The 20359-nt window shown below is 36.9% G+C and overlaps 1 protein-coding gene and 1 long non-coding RNA gene across 19 annotated transcripts in view; one reads left to right on the top strand and one right to left on the bottom strand.

Annotated features, from left to right (window-relative positions):
* Nucleotides 1-20359, top strand: part of MYBPC1 (myosin binding protein C1) — an 81915-nt gene that overhangs the window by 42009 nt on the left and 19547 nt on the right. For all 18 annotated transcript variants that reach the window (XM_080558417.1, XM_080558415.1, XM_080558411.1 and 15 more), the window contains 12 exons: nucleotides 2140-2306; nucleotides 5222-5354; nucleotides 7073-7197; nucleotides 8205-8310; nucleotides 8624-8790; nucleotides 10447-10609; nucleotides 11967-12073; nucleotides 13324-13457; nucleotides 14580-14736; nucleotides 15560-15664; nucleotides 16271-16459; nucleotides 17785-17919. In XM_080558417.1, coding sequence (XP_080414543.1) covers nucleotides 2140-2306; nucleotides 5222-5354; nucleotides 7073-7197; nucleotides 8205-8310; nucleotides 8624-8790; nucleotides 10447-10609; nucleotides 11967-12073; nucleotides 13324-13457; nucleotides 14580-14736; nucleotides 15560-15664; nucleotides 16271-16459; nucleotides 17785-17919 — 1688 coding nt within the window. The remainder of the gene's footprint in view (nucleotides 1-2139; nucleotides 2307-5221; nucleotides 5355-7072; nucleotides 7198-8204; nucleotides 8311-8623; nucleotides 8791-10446; nucleotides 10610-11966; nucleotides 12074-13323; nucleotides 13458-14579; nucleotides 14737-15559; nucleotides 15665-16270; nucleotides 16460-17784; nucleotides 17920-20359) is intronic.
* The window catches only part of LOC308179304, a 33855-nt gene continuing 18860 nt past the window's right edge, over nucleotides 5365-20359 (bottom strand). Inside the window, exons 3-4 of the long non-coding RNA XR_013940329.1 lie at nucleotides 10768-10862; nucleotides 5365-6207 (exon numbers count right to left, since the gene is read on the bottom strand). This is a non-coding gene — a long non-coding RNA (uncharacterized lncRNA). The remainder of the gene's footprint in view (nucleotides 6208-10767; nucleotides 10863-20359) is intronic.

Below are 20359 nucleotides of genomic sequence, written 5' to 3'. Positions count from 1 at the left end.
TTGCAGGTCCACTCCTACTCATTTGTATGGTCATACTACCAAGAAGAGAGCTAGAACTTTTCACCTGTCATGTATAATAGTGAAAACACTTTGTTCATTTAAAAACAAACAAACAAAAACCTAAATGCACAGACTCTACATACTGCCTACTTTCTAATTTCATACTGGCCTTGCAGGAAGACAAACCAGTTTTTATCTCAGTAAGCAAGTCTGTGACTGGTTATGCTTCATCAATGCAATGAATCAGTAACAGCATGAAATTCCAAAAGGCACAAAATCTCAAAAACACTCAAACATTTAGGTGCATTTTTAATAAGTATATCTTTCAGCAAAATGCACATTTTCAGGGAAAAGGTCTAAAAGCGATTTTGTGGAGAGACCAATCTGCTTAGAAAATGTGTAGCATTGTTTGCCCACTACCCACAGCAGAAACTATTATGGTCTCAGAACAAAGTTGGTTTGCTCTGTGACAAAATTTGTTCTCCCATTACTTAAGAGGGAAAAAAATAAAAATAAAGAGCCTGGAACAAATTACTTCAACTCGTTGAAAATCAGGATACTCTAACTGATCCTCATTCTCAACTACTGCCTGATCTAAAGGGGTACATTGTCACAATACCCACAGAGCACAATTCCTCTTAGCACCAACAGGAGTTGCATGGCAAGCAGCCAGCCCTGGGAGAGGAGAATGCCACCCCAGTTGAGTGTGTCAGCTTTTACATATGTTTGCAAGCTGATCTTGACTTGCCGCCATGCAGCAGGAATCTCACCAAAATGCCAGCGTTCGCAGTACATAGTCACTCTCCAGAAATCCTGAGCATAGAAAAAAGTAAAAAGAACAAAATATAAAGTTGGATACCAGAGATTTTCTAAGAATTATTCTAATCTAACATTGTATTTCAAAGACTCCTCAGAAAGAAGGCTTTTATTCCTTTTTAAAATAATACTGGCATATTAGGAAAATTAATAAATCTCATGGATTAAACAGAAAAGTGGTTTCCCATAGTTACTCATCCAACCATGCGGGGATCCCCAGTGCTTTTTTTGTATTCTTGTTAAACAAAATTCTCTGACTTGATCACACTCAATTCTAACAGTGTGTCACTGCAAAGCTCAGTCTTTTTTTGCTTCTCAAATGTTTATTTTCTCATTCTGTTCTCAAAAGAACTGATTTCATTAGACTGGCTTGATCAAGGCAGAATGATCCTGGTCTGAGTCTAATGAACTCACAGGAAAAAAAGGTCTACATTTCTTCTTCATTTCCTGGTTTGTTATAGCAGTTCAATTTGAGCTAAGCTCTCATTCTCAAAAATTGCCATTTTGTTTAGGATGCTTCCATTTTCTCTCATCTAATGGTTGCCAGTGTTACTTTTCTCTGTTGTTTTTCTTAGCTTGGAGTTGAAGATAGTAAATATGCTATTGAATCGTAAAGCACAGGCCTCTAAAAACATTTCCCATTCTTAAGACTGAGATAAACATGGAAGCCATCAGATCCATCTTGCAACTCCAAGCTGGTGTGGGAATCTCTAGTTCCTATCCATATGCCAAATTTCAAGTGATTCTGAGAAGCACTGGTGTAACTATAAACAGACCCAGATTCCCTTAGATTTCAATATGTCATTTCATAGGTCACCACCTGCGACAGTTACAGTGACTGAGTTTGAAAGCACTTTTGTATAATTATGAAATGTAAGGATTAGACTTAGATCTCAGTGGTGCCATCATAAATTTCCCCTGATTCCAGTGATTTAAACAGGATTAGCACATATTCTGTTATAGTACTACATTTTCCAACTGTTTCGTTTTATAATGAAGAAATATAACATTTCTAATAGCTGATTACATCAAAAAAGGACAAAGTAAAACATACACCCAAATTCTGCCATGGAGAACGTAAACTAAGTTGTGAGCGTCATTCTGAACTAATCCACTCGTACTGAGTGGACCTAGGGCTTGAATTCACTTACTTACAGATGTATGGAAGACTTGATGTCAAAATGAAAAAAAATATAAATGATGGTGACCTTCAAATCTTCATCAAAACATTTCTAACCTCACCATGGATTCAGTTCCACCCTTTTCCTGGTATGATAAGGCCTCGCTAACTCTTCTCCCATAATTTTATTTTGCTACTGTTAGGGAGGTTAAACAGCAAGAAGAAGAACCTGAGGTAGATGTGTGGGAGCTCCTGAAGAACGCTAATCCCAGTGAATATGAGAAGATTGCTTTTCAGTATGGTATCACTGACCTGAGAGGCATGTTAAAGCGTCTGAAGCGCATGCGCAGGGAAGTGAAGAAGAGTGCAGGTATGGATAAGGCAGAATATTTTTATGTGCAGTAGTCAGACATGACCATTCACCTTATGAGCCAAACCTAACTGCATTTCCATGCAAGGGCACATGCACGCTACAATTCCAACCCTGTCCAACACACTGCAAGGAGTTAATCAGAGGTGGACTTGGTCCACTCCTAGTGTAAATACCCTGTCCCATTCAGTGCTTACCAAAACCACCCCTCCCTCTTGGCCAAACAGTAGTCCTAACTGGAATGAAGTCTGCAGCTGTGTGAAGAGGTTTTTACGTGGTAAGACAATATGGAAATTAGACCTTGTGTTATCATTAATATCTTTTGCTCTAAAATGGAGTCATCGTTTGCTCTTTTAATTTCATTTTGCTCTTAATCTGACATTTCTTTGAAATCCCAGCTGAACTAAAAACCCTTCACCCTCTGCTGGGTAAGCGCATTCAGAGTTATCTTTCTCCAGCTACCGTACTGAATAATATGTGAAGTACAATATGTACATACATAAATATAGATATGTGCTTATACATATGTGTATATAAAGTATAGGTATATGTTTAACAATATGTATAGACACAGAAACATACACATACAAATACATCATGCTATCCATAATACTATTTTGTGATGTGTCATTTGCATGTTTCGGGTGAGCATTTCAGAACTGGATGCAATATACATTTGCTGCTCCACTGGTTTCCTGGAAGATTCCCTTTTTGCATAGATGAAATCCTCCACCCCCACATGAATGCAGGAACCTTCCCAAAGGAAAGGAAGCTTGGCCAAAATTTCATTAACCCATGATGATTGTCACCCTGTAAAATAGTTACTGGGATCAATAGCATACGGGTGAAGCTAGAACAGTGTTCAAGCAACCATAACTTCTGGCAGAGACTGGACCAAGACTTGGCTTGCTCCAAAATGTACTGAGTATAAAGATGATGCAAAACTGTCTTTGCTTGATATTTCTAGTTCTGCACTGAATTTTATGGCCATATTAGATATTCTGAATCAATATATTTGATACATAGATATGCCTATTTCAACTTGTCTTAAATTCTTAGAAGTAAAACAAACTGTTGTACTTACTTCAGTCTTCTTTGGAAATATTCAATTGTTTATAGCCACCTGGATATTCAAAGATCCATAAATTTCGTTGCTTTTAGAGTAATTTATTTTATAACATTCTAGTCTACAAACTCATAACTAATGATACAGGATATCCAGTATAAAAGAAAGAATAACAGATTTTAAGTTATGAAAAGACAACATCTTTTTAGGCATATACTTCGTAGGGATTTCCCATCCAAAAGTGTTGTTGAGACAAAGTCTGATTGAAAGAGTTCATCTAGATAAGAACGACAAAACTTTCTCTCAACAAGTACAAAAGCTAATTTAAAATATTTTGCAGTAATCCAGCTGCCTGATACACCCTTTCTGCTCCTCCTTTACCTCACATCATCACACTTGTGATGCTACTATAAATTAACCTTTATGGATAACCTCTTCATTTGCTGGCATATCTGATTCTAGCCACTGTTGGGAGAAATGGAGTTGATGTTTTTTGGCTGAGACACTGTGTCAGTTTTTGAATCCAGTGGAGATATCTAAGGGGTTGAAGAACAGGGAAACTCCTCACCTACCCCAACCCCTACGAGTCTGGAAAGGCCTGGAAGCTAATGCAGGAATTGTGCAGCTGGCAGGAAGAACTGCTCCCTACCCAGATGCATCACATGGAGGTGCTGGAATGTTGTAATGTGAAAAGAGCATCCCTCAGCACTTGGTACCAGTCTGTCTGGTCCCTCTCCCCAGATCCATGTTGAGTAGGATGAGGCTGCCAGCCATATTAGGATTTTTCTGTAGTCAGGGCTTTCCCTACAGAAGCATCTTTAGATAGTATGCAAAATGTCTATAATGACAGGCCGATAGTAGGGTGTTTTTCCCCTTAAGCTGCCTTTATTATAAATTGAAATCTCTTACACTTCAGTAAGATCTAAAAAAAAAAAAAAATCCTGTTCAAATGTAGTAGTTCTGTTCCTGCTGTTTCAATATCCTCAGTCCCCTGCAATGAGACATGCATAATATAAACTTTATCAGAAGTTGATTATTTAGCAGCTGGTGATGCGTTTGAGGCATCATTCATTTTTGAGCCATAGGTCATCTACTCCCCTGGGTCTAATATTTGTAGCTGGCAATAACTAAATGTTGATGCTAAAGTGTTTTGAAATGTTTGAATTCTAGCCTTACCTTCCCAAAACAACTTGGCCTACATTTGCACATCTCAAAGAATTGCTTTGAAAAGCTCCACTAGGATTCACAGATGGACAGCTTTTGACTGGTTTCAGATATTTTTGCAAATGTTTGGCAGCTGGAACATTTATCACAAGTGGAATTGCAATTTACACTTTACAACCTTCAAAAAGAATCAGGAAAATTAATTTGGCTTTTAGACAACTCAATGTGTTTATTCTGATAGTGGGAACCTCAAAAGAAATTTTAGCTTAAAATTCCCTGTTAACTTGAGTGGCGGTGCTGATAGAGAAGTCCTGTTTAACAGATTCTAAATGATTCCACTGCACCACCTGTATACAATTTTACTCCAAAATAGTGATTCTCAGCAAGCTGTCAGAGCTACGTCTACCCAATCCTGTTCATAACAGGGTCATACTGCAAAGTCGTGAAGAGATAGATACTAACTTCGTACGGGTAATCAGAGTTGCATAGCTCTACACTTTTGCTGATACTGTTTCTAGAAAATAAACTGATTTGTTTGGACCAGCCCAAGATTTAAGAGTGATGCATAACATGGTGTGTATATATTCTGATAGCTCTAATGAGTCTTATGCAATGCAATTTCAGCATTCATATTCCCATTTGTTTTCTGATCTTCTTTTATAATAACACTTCTCTTCCGCAACAGCATTTGCCAAAGGTCTTGATCCTGCATACCAGGTAGATAAAGGAGGCAAAGTAAGGTTCATGGTGGAGCTAGCAGATCCAACAGTAGAGCTCAAGTGGTATAAAAATGGCCAAGAAATACGACCAAGTACAAAGTAAGTGGTTTTATTGTATATAATCAATAAAATAGGTACATATGTACTTCCTTGACAAATGTGTTGTATAGATCTCTCTTTGCCAAGGTTTGCACAGATTTTATTTCTGGCATTTCATTATACTTGAAAAAGTATGTAAATGATACCATACTGCTCGTGGCCCAGAAATGTTCACTGTAGGCTAAATGTTAACATAGATTCTTCTGTTTTATCTTGAGAGAAGAGAATTAAAGATCCTCAACAAAACATAGATCCATTTTCTGCTTGGTAGTTTTTAAAAAGTCAGGAAGCTTTGTGAGTAAATAAGTTTCTCGTCTGCAATTCTGTATCAGAAGAAGGTCAAAATCTTTCTATAGTAATTCATTTCTAAGAGGAGCAACATTTAATATTACATACTTGCCTACCTGGCTCATAAGCCACCTGTAAAATTATCTCTAGGCAACACTATCTGTTAATTAGATAATTTGTGTTAGGGAGGAAAGGGGAATGAGGTGTGTGTCACCCTCCACTACCCGTTTATCACTCACAGTGAAGTCAGCAACCTCAAAGTGACTTCAGCCACGTGCAGTTTGTCTACTATACCTAAGCTTCTCCATCATCTCTGTCACCTACATATTGGTTTATACTCTGGCTTCACATACAACAAGTGGCTTTTTGGGTGCAGACATGAGTACAGGTAGAACAAAGACTGGAACTTGAGCCCTGTCCCTAATGTTCACAAAACTAGCTTTTACAAACTGCTGTAGAAAATCCCATTCCGAAGTCACGTGCAGCTAAGAACAGTAATGCACAACAGTGTAATGTTCCTCAAATGTTGCTTAACAGTCCCAAGTCCTAGCAAATCTTCCTGGCCCTGTAAAAAATAAAAATAATTTTAAAAATAATGATAATAATAGCAAAAGCCCCCTTACAGAGAATGGCAGGTTTCCCTTATTCTATTGCTAGATAAGTAAATGAAGGATGTGGATTAATATTCTTCTGACAAATAAGTGGAATAAAGACAGTATCTTTTCTTTAGCCCCTTTCTTTGCCATGAATAGTTCGGAACTGCTTTGCAGTCAACTATATATGTACCCCTCCAGTAGAAGGAGCTGGACTGAATGCTCCAGTTCATTTCTTCCAGGCCACTGAAGCAGCTGTCAGATGCTAATGAGTTTTGGTCACTACAAACCTGGAGCAGATCTAAACTGGTGACATGAAGGTGAAAGGCTACATATCCCATTACCAAAACCTCATATCCCATTACTGATCTCTTGTGCCATCTGGCCTACCAATAATATTAACTTCTTAACCTTAGCTATTATTATGCTTCATAAAAATGTTAAGAGTGTTGGAATGAAGATGGTCTCCTGTTACTGGTTATTTTCATCTTTACTCATCTAGAGTTTCAGACTCCATTTTATTCTGTCATCTCTCTGAGCCTGTTAATTTTTGATTTTGACTTTTTTTTCTTTTTTCTGAACATCCAAGCCTGGGATGTTGGAGCAAGCCAGAAGTTGATTGTTATCACTCTACCTCATAGCTCTTTTTGCCACAAGGTCTTTGATTGTTTTTATTCTTCCTTTTGAAACTTGGAAATTGCTTTCCAGGACTGCTTTTCCTGTTCTATGTAAAAAACAGGGTTTTCCCCTCTCATAATCCGTGAAGAATTTCTACATAAAACGAAAAGGGTCCAGCAGTTTTTCTAATGTATTTTTGTTGTATTCCTGTTTAAACAGATACATTTTTGAGCACAAAGGTAACCAGCGAATTCTATTTATCAATAACTGTACGATGACAGATGATGCTCGCTATTACGTAACAGCTGGTGATGAGAAATGCTCCACAGAACTGTTTGTGAGAGGTAACTACACCACCTGGCTCGTATTTCACCTGGTGTAAATTTGTGTGGCTTCTTTGACTGCAACAGAAATTAACAGGGAGGATCTGGCTCAGTGCATGCTTGTTTTTGTGTTAGCAGCCTTTACGATCACTCCCTATTTTTGTGATTCCTCACTGTTTTTTCTTCATCCTGTGTTTGGTACTTTAGTGAAAAACCTCAAATCAGACATTCTAGCAGTTAGTTTTATCTCCATCTGCCCAGATTTAATGGAAGACTATCAAAAGCCATGAATAGGTGGCCATTTGCTTATGCTTTTTGCTCCCATAACATTGGTAGTCTAACTGATAATATTTATGGCATCCCTCACACACAGAAAACAAATTGAGTTAAAAGGGTCCTTTTGGTTAGATATCCCTTAGAAAACAATTGGGGAATTCCTGAACTTGGGAAAATAAAGTTTACATTGAAAGAAAAAATCATCAAATATATCAGAAAGCTATTTAAAATAATGGATCTATTGCCCCTGTGAAAGTAGGATAACCATTGTGCTACATTTCTATTTCTAACCATGTGCACGTTTCTATTGTCTTGTCAAACTTGAGTTTTGACAAGAAGAAGGGACTAAAGCAGTAAGGGCACAATGTTATGCCATCAGGTCATCTAGTTGTGCATAACAGGCTGCAGGATCTAATGAAAATATTGATTTCTGAGAGGGATCTGTCAGGCAAGTGATGAATCTCAGCTTCTCATATCAACTTGCCTGCACAAGCTATCAATAAAAGGGGATGCAAGGCAGCTATTAATCTGAACAGATTTTTTTATTTTATTTTGTTTTTAATTTAGCACATTTTTTACTAGCATCTTAATGAGCAATCTCCTTTCTGATTTCAGGCAGAAAATAATGCTACAATACTGGCTTTGTAATTTTAACTTTGAATTTGTATTATCTCCTATACCATGATTTTGAAAACCTCCTGAAATTAGTTTTCTCTCTCAGATTGTAAATCTGTAATTTTCTCTTGTCAAAGATCCTCCAATTTTGGTGACCAAAGGCCTGGAGGATACCAATACCTATGTTGGTGAACGAGTAGAACTGAGCTGTGAAGTGTCTGAGGATGATGCAAATGTGAAATGGTAAGTCACAATTTGAACAGATACTGTTTTCCTTGAGAGAGAGGTGGGGGACAGAATATTTTAGTTGTAGGCAAAATTGTGGATAACGTATTCTGTATCAGTAAGCCTGAAATTTCTTAAGAAAATCTCAGAAGAACATTATTTAGAAATGTAGTAACAGCAAGAAATGTCCTTATACATTCATGGATGAATTTGTTTAACATTTTCTTGTGTCTTGAGCCTTATAAAGTCTTCTCTGGAAGTTTCAGTCTATGAGAATCTTATTCACACAGGATTTTTATTGGGAAAATAATTACTCTTTCTTTCCTATTAGGTTTAAGAATGGCGTAGAACTTACCAATGAACCTAAATCTCGATATCGAATCAAGGTTGAGGGTAAAAAACACACTTTAATCATAGAGGAAGCTGCAAAAAATGACAGTGCAACTTACTCAGTAATGACAACAGGAGGCCAATCAGAAGCTAAGCTTTCTGTTGATTGTAAGTATAATATATCTTACTCTTGATTTTGTTTGTCATAGTTTGCTATCTTACAGAAATAATTTACTTGCCTTTCTCCGGGGGTTTAAAGAGAGACTTATCTTCCATACCAATTTCTTAGCTGCAAATATCCAGTTTGCAGTAATAGGCAATGATTTAGCCACACTTGAAAAATTTCTGTCACTCCATTAAGATGGAAAACAAAGCTATTCACGCAAAATTATAATGGGTCAACAAAGTGAAACTTTCAAGGAAAGTACTTGCTTTTCTTGAATCCTTTTTAAGTTTTCACAGGAAATCCAAACCAAGTCTTTTGAGTCAAAACCAGAGAAAAGGAAGTATGTTGGAAAAAATAAACAATTCCACAACTAGGCATACTGTTAACATGCATCAGGACCAGAAGTAAACTCATAGGCACAAAAATATGGCTATGTAGCTCCCTCGGTACTGTTTGTATATCTCTTTAAAACATTTTAGAATTTTATGAATCCTTATAATCTTCTGCCACTTTGGTTTTAGGCAGACTAGAATTTGTTATAAAATATCAATGCTAGCTTTGCAAGTAGATGTATGTACACTACTAGATTTGTCCTTGCTGGCATAGATGAGCCAGACAGTGTTTGAGTTCATGGTTGTGGTAAGTTTGTCCTATGCTGTAAGCTTGTCATATATGCATGCACTCTGTTTTGAAATACACATATTTCTTTTGACTCTTTTATACAAAATGACATTCTAAGCACAACCAGCTAATGCTATTCTACTACCAAGTTGAAAATTATCCACTATGGCTATTGGACTCCATCACCATACCTGTCACAGTGATAGATTCATGCATCTTCTGTTGAGTATTTTCCAACTGTCTTTCTATGAAATGTAGCCTTTCCCATCACTGTTTCTTGTGTCAGATTATAGTCAGGGATATTTACTGCATACACATGGTACTGTGTATTCAGCCTGCACTCTGGTCTACAGCATCTATTATTCAAGAAAGAGGAAGTTCTTGGTCTCAAGTTTTACAAAAGCTAGTAATATCTGTGGGTATTCACAGGATGAATTAAGGTGGTTTAGCAAACAGAAGAACCAGTAGTGTATGAAGTAAGTTTACTGTCCGGGTGGCCTTTGATAACAGCCTGACAAAATAGGCTCAAAATTAGTTCCTACTTGTAATGAACTACTTTAGTATATCCCCAAATTGTCTTGTGTTCACCTGGGGGAGCTATGAGAGCAGTTAAGTCACAGGAAAGGTAAGCTGTAATCCCTTCGGGTGCATAGGTATGGGGACACAGGTCTTTCACATCTTGAAAGTTTCTTACTGGCCTTTAGGGGATAGAAACACCCTCCTCCAGCACCTAAACACCACAGGGGAAAGAATTCAAATACGCTTCTATGGGATATATCCATGGGATTACCCTAGTCAGGGCATGGGTATTTTGGATCACCTTTTCTAAGGCATCAAACAATGGGGAAATTAAACATTAAAATATACATACTTAAGTGGCTTACATGTACATATTGCTCGTATATGGAGTTCAGAGTTTTAGTATTAGAGACATATTTCTGATTTGAAGACTTGTGATTGCTAGTAGCAGCTCAGTGACAGAATCATAAGCTATTATTTGATATTAATATTAATATCTCTATTTCTCTTTTCCATAGTGAGACCATTGAAGATATCACTTGCACTAGAAGACCAGACTGTGAGGCTTGGACAGGAAATCCACCTGAAATGTGAGATATCTGAGAATGTGCAAGGGAAATGGTACAAAAATGGACAACTGGTTGAAGCTAGTGACCGTGTAAAGCTTTATCACAAAGGAAGGTAAGCATGTTGAGTATTGACTTGACCTTTGATAGAGCAACATTGTAAAGATGTACCAATATGTGTATTATTTCACTGAAAACTATCTGTTAATCATGTCTGATCTCTGTCCTTCAAACGGACTTATTCTTATGATCTTAAAAGCCATGTCTCCTTACCCTCTTTATCCTGTGTCTTTTGGCTGCGGAGGATGATAATCAAATCCTTGATCCATCTAGTTTCAAGCTGTTCTTTTTTCTTGACAATGCTGTTTCTGTTAGTATGGGATATTAAGCAGTAAGGTCAAAATGATTGTCAGATAGTATTAAAATTATGTAGCTTTAAAAATGTCAGGTTTTCTGATTTTGTTTTTGTTTCAGCTCAGACTCTGTATCTCTGCCAATGCAAAGTATGTGGAGATATCATACTTTGCATTTACAATTTGTCCTTTTGTATTTATTTGCAATAAATGCAAATGCCCTTTGCATTTATCATTTGTCCTTTTTCAATGAAAGGTTTTCAGTTAAAAGAAAAAAGGAAAAAAAAAAGAAAAAAAAAAAAGGTTCTATCTTTAGCTACAACCCTTTAAAAGGTCTTACCTTTAGCTGCATCCCATTGACTTCAGCTCAGCAGGCAGTTCACACAGCTGGGAACTGGGCTTGTGAAGATGTTCCTAAACAGGCTATGAAGTGTTTGCATTAATTCTGAGTCCCAGTAAGGGACAAGTGCCATCTGTCCAATGACTCCTTGGATTGACTTAAGGTGAAGGTGCTCCCCACAACCAATATAAGCCTATAGGGTGAGGTGAGGGAAAGAGGAGCAGGAATGGCACAGAGGTGAGTCCTACCTTGAACAAAACTTAGAGCAGAATATAGGAGAGCAAAAATATCAGTGTACTGCTGGAAGATGCAGTTGGGCAATAAGAGCAGCATATGCTTTTCTCACGGGTTTCTTTGTTCTGCCAAACAAACAGTAGATTGGCTCCTGTCATGAAGATGGTCTAACAGAAGTTAGACCATTTTCACAGTGGGATCACCAAAAGATTTCTTCTTAAACAACCAAATTACAATCTAATGGTGGCAGCACAGAAACCAAGTGTCAAAGAGCTTACACTCCTGTATTTTTCTATTTCTGTGTTCAAACAAAAAATGTTAGAACTGTTTACATTATTTGATGATGATCTCAATAATATATTCTATAATTCATGAAGTATGTAATCAACTAAAGTACAGCTAAGCATCCAGCAAACGATTTTCAGTCAGTATTTTTACACTTTTTTACAGATCTCCTAAACCTTTTTCTTTGCAGATTTTTCTTGATAGCCTTCAACAGTATTCAAAAATAATGTACATGGATTTCTTTTTCAATTTTTTTACAGAATCCACAGATTTATTATAGCGAGCGCTGCTGTTGATGATGAGGGTGAATACATGTTCGTACCAGATGCCTATAATATCAATATTCCATGCAAAGTACATGTTGTGGGTAAGTACTTGGCACAATGAGTTATATATAACATTTCTGACATTTGGAAAGTAAAAGCAGTGTAAGTATCCCTGATTACAATCAGCTCATTTCCTCTGACCTGGTGTCTACCTCAAAAAGCAGAGCTGCTATTTTGGCAAAGTGCGTGTGAGCTATTCAGAGAGTGCTCTGCCTGTGCTCAGGATCCAGTCATATTTTACAAGCCCGGGGCAGCCCCTAGGGAAGGCTTCTTAATGTTGAATTCCTGAACTTAAACCACTATTAAGAGTTTGTGTAAAACACCTGTGATAATCCATTTTCAGACTTAGTGTTGTTGTCTTCGAAGAATTGGCTTGTTAATATTTAAAAATATGATTTAGTTTGGTAAAATAGTAGAGTAGGTACATATTTACTTATACCCTAAATATGTTAAATGATATCTATAGAATTAAATGTTTCTGGCCATCACTTATTCAGTCAGCAGAAAAGAAGGCTTGTTAATGAGGCCATTCTTTCAAAAAGAATAAAAATAAAGAATAAAACAAGGCATTGACTCTTCCCCTGACAATACCCCACTGCCTTTTAATTTCAACCAGTGAATTTGAAGTCTAAAGGAAAGCAATATAAATGATGAAAGTTTTAGAAAATATGGTCTGTAATTGAAGTTGAAAGATGTGGGATACTTGTAATAGAAATAAAATTGGCAAGGGTTAAGAAAGAGGGGAGGAAGTATGCTCACAGATAAAATATTGTAATAAAATAAAGATAAAATCTTATTTTGTAAGAGTATATTCATCAGTTGTTCTCCATACCCATGGAGTACAATAAAAGTAACCATTTCATTTTCAGAAAAAGGATTTAGATTAAGACTGTGACTGTAAAAACAGTGATGTCTGGAGTATGCTAATTCCAGATGAAGAAAGCGTACAATGACCAGATGTAGAAAGCCATAAGTGGAAATTTTTGAGAGCCACTTAAAGGAAACCTGTCAGAAATTATTTTAATATACATAATTCTGCCTCAGGATGATAGAATATTTTTCTTTTATGGTCCTACTATTCCAAATTTTCTATGGTTCTATTATTTATTTTTCATCAATTATTTTCTTTGATTTTTTTCCACAAATTTATTCAAAAAAAAATAGTAAGTTGACTAAAAATGCCAGGAAAATACAGACTGTAGAGCATGTTTGTCTGTGTCCAAGACTTGTGGTCCCTGAACTCTCAGAGTGGCAGCCCTATGAAAAATTTGTACAATCTCTCATTTTTCAGATCCTCCTAAACTCCACCTTGATGGTCTTGGGGAAAATAACACTGTGACTGTAGTGGCAGGAAGCAAACTACGACTTGAAATCCCTATCACTGGTGAGCCAACTCCAAAAGTCATGTGGAGTAAAGGGGATAAGGTATGTTGTTGTTATACATATTTCTTTAGCTTAATGAGGGACCTTTTACTTCAAAAAATAATCTTTAGTCTACTGAAGACATGATTTTGATAGCAGAGAATAAGAAGGGGATATGTTTTATCTCAAAAACTATTCTCCCTCAAAAGTGAAGGGTAAAAATGATAGTGTTTAGAATCTTATGGATCTCTGAGGAAAAACTGAAATTATGAAGGAAAAAAAATCTTTTTTTGTTGTTTGTTTTTTTTTATAAATAAATTGTAAAGGAGAGGGACAAATGAGATGCAGAAGAAATCTAGTGAAAATCTGCCAGACAGCTAATTATTGCATACATAGTGCCCCGAATGGCTGTTAGGTTTTGACAGGAAGACATAGTAAAGTTCAGTTTTGGAAAATAAATGATAAATTCTGATGGAGTGTCAAATCTGGAATAAAATGGTAGGTTGGGCAATTGGTGTCTTGCATCTGATGTCTTCATTGAAAACTTTGCATGGACCCATCCCTGACTGTATACATCAAAAAGCCAGACTTTTCACATTTAAATTTTCATTGTGGTATGTGGAGATGGGAACGTTATTTTTGCTGGATTTTTCAGACCTATCTGGTCAAATATCTGACTAGTATTTTTCAAATATTAATGGTATTATCAACACCGTGGGCTTGTCCAAATGAGAAATTACTCCATTGATTATTTGAAATGAATGAAGACAAACTACTGACCACTGCAATCCATCTGAGCTTTAAAACTGTATGAATTACATTTCAATCTGACTTTTGGGAAAATCCGTTACTCTCTTTTCAAAAATTAACATCTGATAGTGTTGATATAAGCATGTTCTTGCTCACAGGATAAGTGAGAATAGTGACCTTTCCTTTGAGATGTAATGGCTAAACTGAATACTAAACAGTTACAGTATTTTGAAGTTAATTATTTATCCCTTGGTTATTTTGTCATTTTTGTGATAATCTGCTGACTGAAAACCAGAGCTTTAATATGATTTTTCACATGGACACTTTTTGGTGAAATGTGAAGCATCCTGTACTGCACTTGGATTTTGATTTTTGAATATTTTGAATGTCAAATCAGAAGCCATGACTTTTCCCTCAAATTACTTTGATTCCTAGTGGATCACAGACAGTGGAAGAATACGGGCAGAAACATACCCAGACAGCAGCTGTCTGGTCATTGACACAGCTGAGAGAGAAGATTCAGGTCCTTTCAGAATAACATTGAAGAATGAGGCTGGAGAGGACACAGCTTTAATCAACATTAAAGTGGTTGGTAAGTCATGTGGAACAGTGCACACAAGCGATGTCTTTTATCATGGCCTTTTTCAATAAATGATCCCTGAAATGATCCTGCTTTTCTGCACAACAACTATAGCCAAATTTTTCTTCCTGTATCTGAAGGGTCTCTCCTGTAGATGCTGTCCTCCCTAGCTACCAAACTGTTGAAGATTCTCAGAAATCTTCCATTTTCCTGTTTTTGCTCATTTTCAGATATGGAAATGAAGTGCAAGGATACTAAGGCACAGAGTTAATGAAGGACACATGAGCTCAGCCTGGGATTTAAGTAGGAGTTAATTACTACTCCTGCTGCCACCTCACTTTACTGGGGTCAAGCTTCTGCAGTTGTCTCAGGCTGCTTTTAACATTCTTCATTCTCCTGGTAACTGTGGTCCTTGGCACATGCCCTCAAGTGCAGCTAAGGTGTCTTGACTGTACTGAAGAACTTGGCATTTATTCCTTCCTAACCACCTGCCATGAAGGATCTACAAAGACCTCCTTTCTCTTTCTCTCTCCATATTAGAAACTCTTAAATCATGTCTGCCAAATCAGGATCCATACAAAATAATGCAACAACTGCTTGCTTAAAAAATAAAGTCAACGGCTTCTGCTGATGTTATCACTGTGCTCTTGCCTGTTGGTCAGAGGATTTATTCAAGATGGGAAAATTTAGTTTCAATTTGTTTCTCAGCCCTAAAGTTTACAAAGCTGTATCTCCCATAGAAGTGCCTTAAATATCAGGCCTGAGGGCTCTGCACTGCTTCTACTGAATCCAGGAACTGTGCAAAGAAAAGTTTGTTTTTGTTTTTTTACAACAGATGTGCCTGATCCTCCTCAGGCACCAAATGTGACTGAGGTCGGTGAAGACTGGTGTGTTATGACCTGGGAACCTCCAGCAAATGATGGTGGATCACCTATCTTAGGTACATACTTTTCTTTTTGGCTGGTGATGCTCTAATAGAGACAAAAGAAACTCACTGCAGTTATTGGACATCATAGTATCAGAGCTCAGCTCAGGCCTTGGAGAGTGGCCCTCTGAGTAGTTCACTGCAAGAATGTTATATTCAGTCTTCAGTTTTATCACATATCTGGTTTTTTAATGCTTTGAGATTTTTCATTTTGTATGTTGCCAAATTATCAATCCCCCTACTTAAAAAGACAACCTCTTATAATACCAAAACTTAATAAATTAGTCTGTTTGAATGTTAGCAGGGATTTCAGAAATAATTTACTCAGTAAATTGAAATATCTTCTAATGTGATGAACCAAGAAGAAAGTCAAAGAGCAGCAAAATCAGGCCCTTTGCACTCTAAGCTAAATACAGCAGTGTTGTAAGTAGAGTTTGGAAAAACTTTGTATGTGGCCATGAAGGCCAAATGGGTGACTATCAGATAATCTGCAAAGAGAAAAATTAAACAATAATCCCCAAACCACTCTGAAGCTAGAAGAGGATATTGAGCTGTATCCAGAAAAAGAGATATTGACCAGTCAAAAATGGCCTCTCTAATACTATTTTGTTTGGTCAATAGGTTATTTCATTGAAAGGAAAAAGAAACAAAGCTCCAGGTGGATGAGGCTGAATTTTGAACTGTGTAAAGAAACAACTTTTGAGCCAAAGAAGATGATTGAAGGTGTTGCTTATGAGGTCCGTGTATTTGCTGTTAATGCAATAGGCATTTCCAAACCAAGTATGCCTTCAAAGTCCTTTGTTCCTTTAGGTAAGTAAACAAGAATAGAAAAATGGCTATGCATTAGACAATAATCTTTGATACATTATTGAAGTAATTTAAGTATACAACTGTAGTTCTTTTCTATGCTTGTGTTGCTCATGAGATGTCTTTACTAAATGCTACATAAATTTTATGTCTATCCCTGAAGGATTTATAGTCTTTCATAAACAAGAAACAAATAGGTATAGGCAGAAAATGCTGCACTATGATAAAGCAGTGACATGCTATGGGTGAGCCCAATATACTACAGTCAATGTTTTTTAAGGATAATAATAGCTATAAATTCATAGTTTCATGTCTCTGTGTATTGAGTCAATAAAATCAAACTACTGGCAATTTAGAGAATTGATAATGATGGAGTATACTCTTGGTTGTTCTGTTTCTCCTGCTCTAAGTTCAGTCAGACAATGACTTTTGGTCAAAAATACCCAGAAAAGTGACCAGAAGTCTGAAGATCACTACATATTTTATTCACTAAGAGTCTATAGATTTCCGTTTTTAAAGAACGGGTATGTAATCTATCTATGGAAATAAAAAATAAGTGAATTTGCTAAATATCTTATAATGAATCATATTCTAAGATAGATTTGAATAGTCTCTAATGTGAATTAATCTATGCATCACTGATCCCCATTAACTGAAGTATGGTGTTGTGGTTTTTTTTTTTTCCAGAAAGGAATCAAATATTTTTGATATCCTTTTGCAAGGTTAGATTAGGTTAGGTTATATTTTCCCTTTTAGTAAAGGTAAGGTTATGCTCACATGCACTTAGGTTAGGTTATATTTTACACCATTTTACATGTCCTATTATTATTTTTACTTTATATTAATGTAACAGAGGGCCTTGTCACTCATTTAACCACCGACTAATTTGGTGGCCTTCTAATATAAAGAAACTGTTTTTCAAACTATTGTGACAATCACAAGTCCTTATAAAAGAAATTGCCTTGTTCTGTAGGGTAGCAAAGGTTTCCACCTCGCTCAACAGCTCCCCATGATGCACAGAAGCGAGAAGGTGGCAGCTGTTATTGCTACAGCATGCTGTTGTGTAATATGCTACTCAAAATGTCTCTACAATACCCTTCACTGCTCTTTGGGTTAGGGTGCCAGCAGATACAGAATGAGGTATCTGCTTCTCCTTGTTTTTCTCCTAACTGGGAGAGAAGTGCTAGGATGATTGGAAATGCCTGGTAGGCAGGATTTAGCCTGTTGCCTGACAGCTTGATGACGCTAAATTTGAGGAAAACACCAAAAATGTGAACTTTTATAGTAATATATTTTTCTGCCTTCTCTTCACTGCTAACTTATTTCAGCTGTTACCAGTCCACCAACTCTCCTGGCAGTGGATGGAGTAACTGATACCTCAGTTACGATGAAATGGAGGCCACCAGACCACATTGGAGCAGCAGGTTTAGACGGCTATGTTGTAGAGTACTGCTTTGAAGGAAGTAAGTGACAATGACTGTGGTATGTTACTCATAGTGAAAATAGGTGAGACCTCCATTGATTTCTCTACAAGTGTCTACTGCTCTCACTTCAAGGCAGAGATTAATCAGTCAGAAATCTCCAGGAGTAGGGTTGTGTTTAGGTTTCTCTTTAGGCTGTCTTCCGGATCCCACCTGCTGTTGTAGTTCAACCCATTTTACATCTGATATGAACTCCAAATCAAAAACTATATAATCTGTTGCAGTGTAGCAAGTACCATGGTAATCCCTTTTGTCTTCCAGAAGAATGAAAAGTGGAAGCAACAAAGTGAGTGGGTGGGTGGATGGATGGGTGAATGGATGGATGGGAAATAATAAATGAGTATAAGCATGACCCAAAGAATATGCAGGTGAGCCAGATTTTAGGGACAGGAGTTCCTCAGTGTGGTAATCCCTATCTTGACATATTACTTCAAGTGCCAGTTTACAATACCGAGGAAGGACAGCCTTCCCAACAGCTGGCTGTATAAGTTATCTAGGCAGGCAAAGTTCATGTGTGGATGTTAAATTTCCCCAACATTTCAGGCTAGTTATATACAAGATCTTTAATTATGTTCATCTAAGTCTTAAAGCTATACAGAACTGAAGGAGAATGATAAAGATGTAAGAAACAAAATAAATTTATAAGAGTGAAATAGCAAGGAATAGGCAAACATAACCTATGTTTTACAACCAGAGGCTTTGGTGACCAAGCAGCAGCAGTTTAGTATTTTTCAATAGATTTTATTCTGAGTCGTCATCAGATGAAGTCTGTTTTCAAAACGTAAAGTCCACCAACTCATGAGCGAGTACCAAATAGGCAGGACTGTGTGAGCAAATGCCAGACAATGGGACTCCAGCGATGTTGTATGATTGGATGAATGGGACTCTGTTATGTTCAGTTCTGCTAGCTGCTACTCTTCACTGTGTTGCAAATCAAGAGACAAGCTGGACGTGTTTTTTCATAACGACATCTGTTTCAATGAAAGCATTTCATGAATACAATCCACAGCCTGGAGACGAGAGGTAGAGGAGAGAACTTGTCATTCACAATGTCACGTGTTTCAGATTCAGTCAATCCAGGAAAACAATAGTTCACAAAAGTGGTCAGATACCACAGGAGCAGAGTGCCCTCAGCTCTCACTCAGGCGAGTGGGAAGGGAGTGAAGAACCACTGGCTTTTCTCAGGACCACTCAGCATCATGTAGTATTGAGATGAATATCTGTAAGGAACAGGAACAGACTGCAAGAAGCTCAGAGGTTTGGAGAAGATTACCTGAAGGCAGACACAGCTGGAATGGTAGGAAGGGTTTTCCTTGTGTATTGGGAGGGAGCTGCGGGAACAGCTCAGAAAGAGTAAGCATGCAATCTAAGATCAAGATGCAGCGGTCCTATAACGTTTCCTTTGCACAAGCAAGATGTGTACAGGTATAAAGGGAACTGGCCTTTGGTATATGTTGTATATTATGCTTCATTTAACATTTGTAGGATGGTGGAGGAGAATTAAAAGTGTTTGTAATATGTTACAGTCATATGACCCTTGTCATTGCAATATATTAATTGGCAAATAAGGCGAAAAGAAAGGCTAAGATATATATACATGCTAATGCAAATTAGGGTGTTTAGAGGAATCTTCAAAATTTACCTTTTAAGGACTGTTAGAAGATCACTGTATACCTGACGAATGGGACAAATTCTTTACATTTTATTTTTCAAATAGGTTTAAAATATATGAAATGCAACAAAATGGCAGTCAAGACTCTCATTTCACTGGTACCTACCTCAGTTAAAATACAACGGGTACAATGTATTTTACATAGATTTTTGAGTGTGTGTATATCTATATATGCCTCCTATATATTCTTATATATCTATATATACACAATTGACATTTATGTATATATGTTATGAAAATGGCTACGAAGAAGCAAGCTTAGTAGAAAATAACAGTAAGAAAAGTTGTATTATTGAAACATACATCCTTTTCTCTATGTTCAATTCTTTTTTCCTTCTTGCGATATCTCAGTGCCTCCTTTTCTCAGTCCTTTCAGTGCCTTTCTGCTTTGGACTAATATCTTCTATACTGTTCAATAACTTTTTAATTTCAAGATACTCTTTACAACTGTCTATATTCATTCTGCTGTATTTTTCTTTTAGTTCTTTGTTTGTAAACTCATTTGTCTTTGACTTCTTCAGTCCTTCCTTCACTGATGTAGCTTTAAAGAAGGCTTTTTGGAGTTTTGCTTATCATAGCAATCAGTAGGAGAAATCACAAGCTGAAAATAGGAAGACAATATGTACATGTAATCATAATTTAGAAGATACGTGTACCATAAGCATCAGTTTGGCTTCATGAAAATTGGTATTTCCATTTAGTCTGAATCTCATAAATTAATCAACATGGTGGACTCTTGGACTTCATTAA

Source organism: Anser brachyrhynchus (assembly GCF_964034855.1).
Source record: "Anser brachyrhynchus genome assembly, chromosome: 1".
NCBI classification, from domain to species: domain Eukaryota; kingdom Metazoa; phylum Chordata; class Aves; order Anseriformes; family Anatidae; genus Anser; species Anser brachyrhynchus.
The sequence above is the reverse complement of the archived record's forward strand: the minus strand, read 5'-3'. Positions and strand labels throughout refer to the sequence as shown.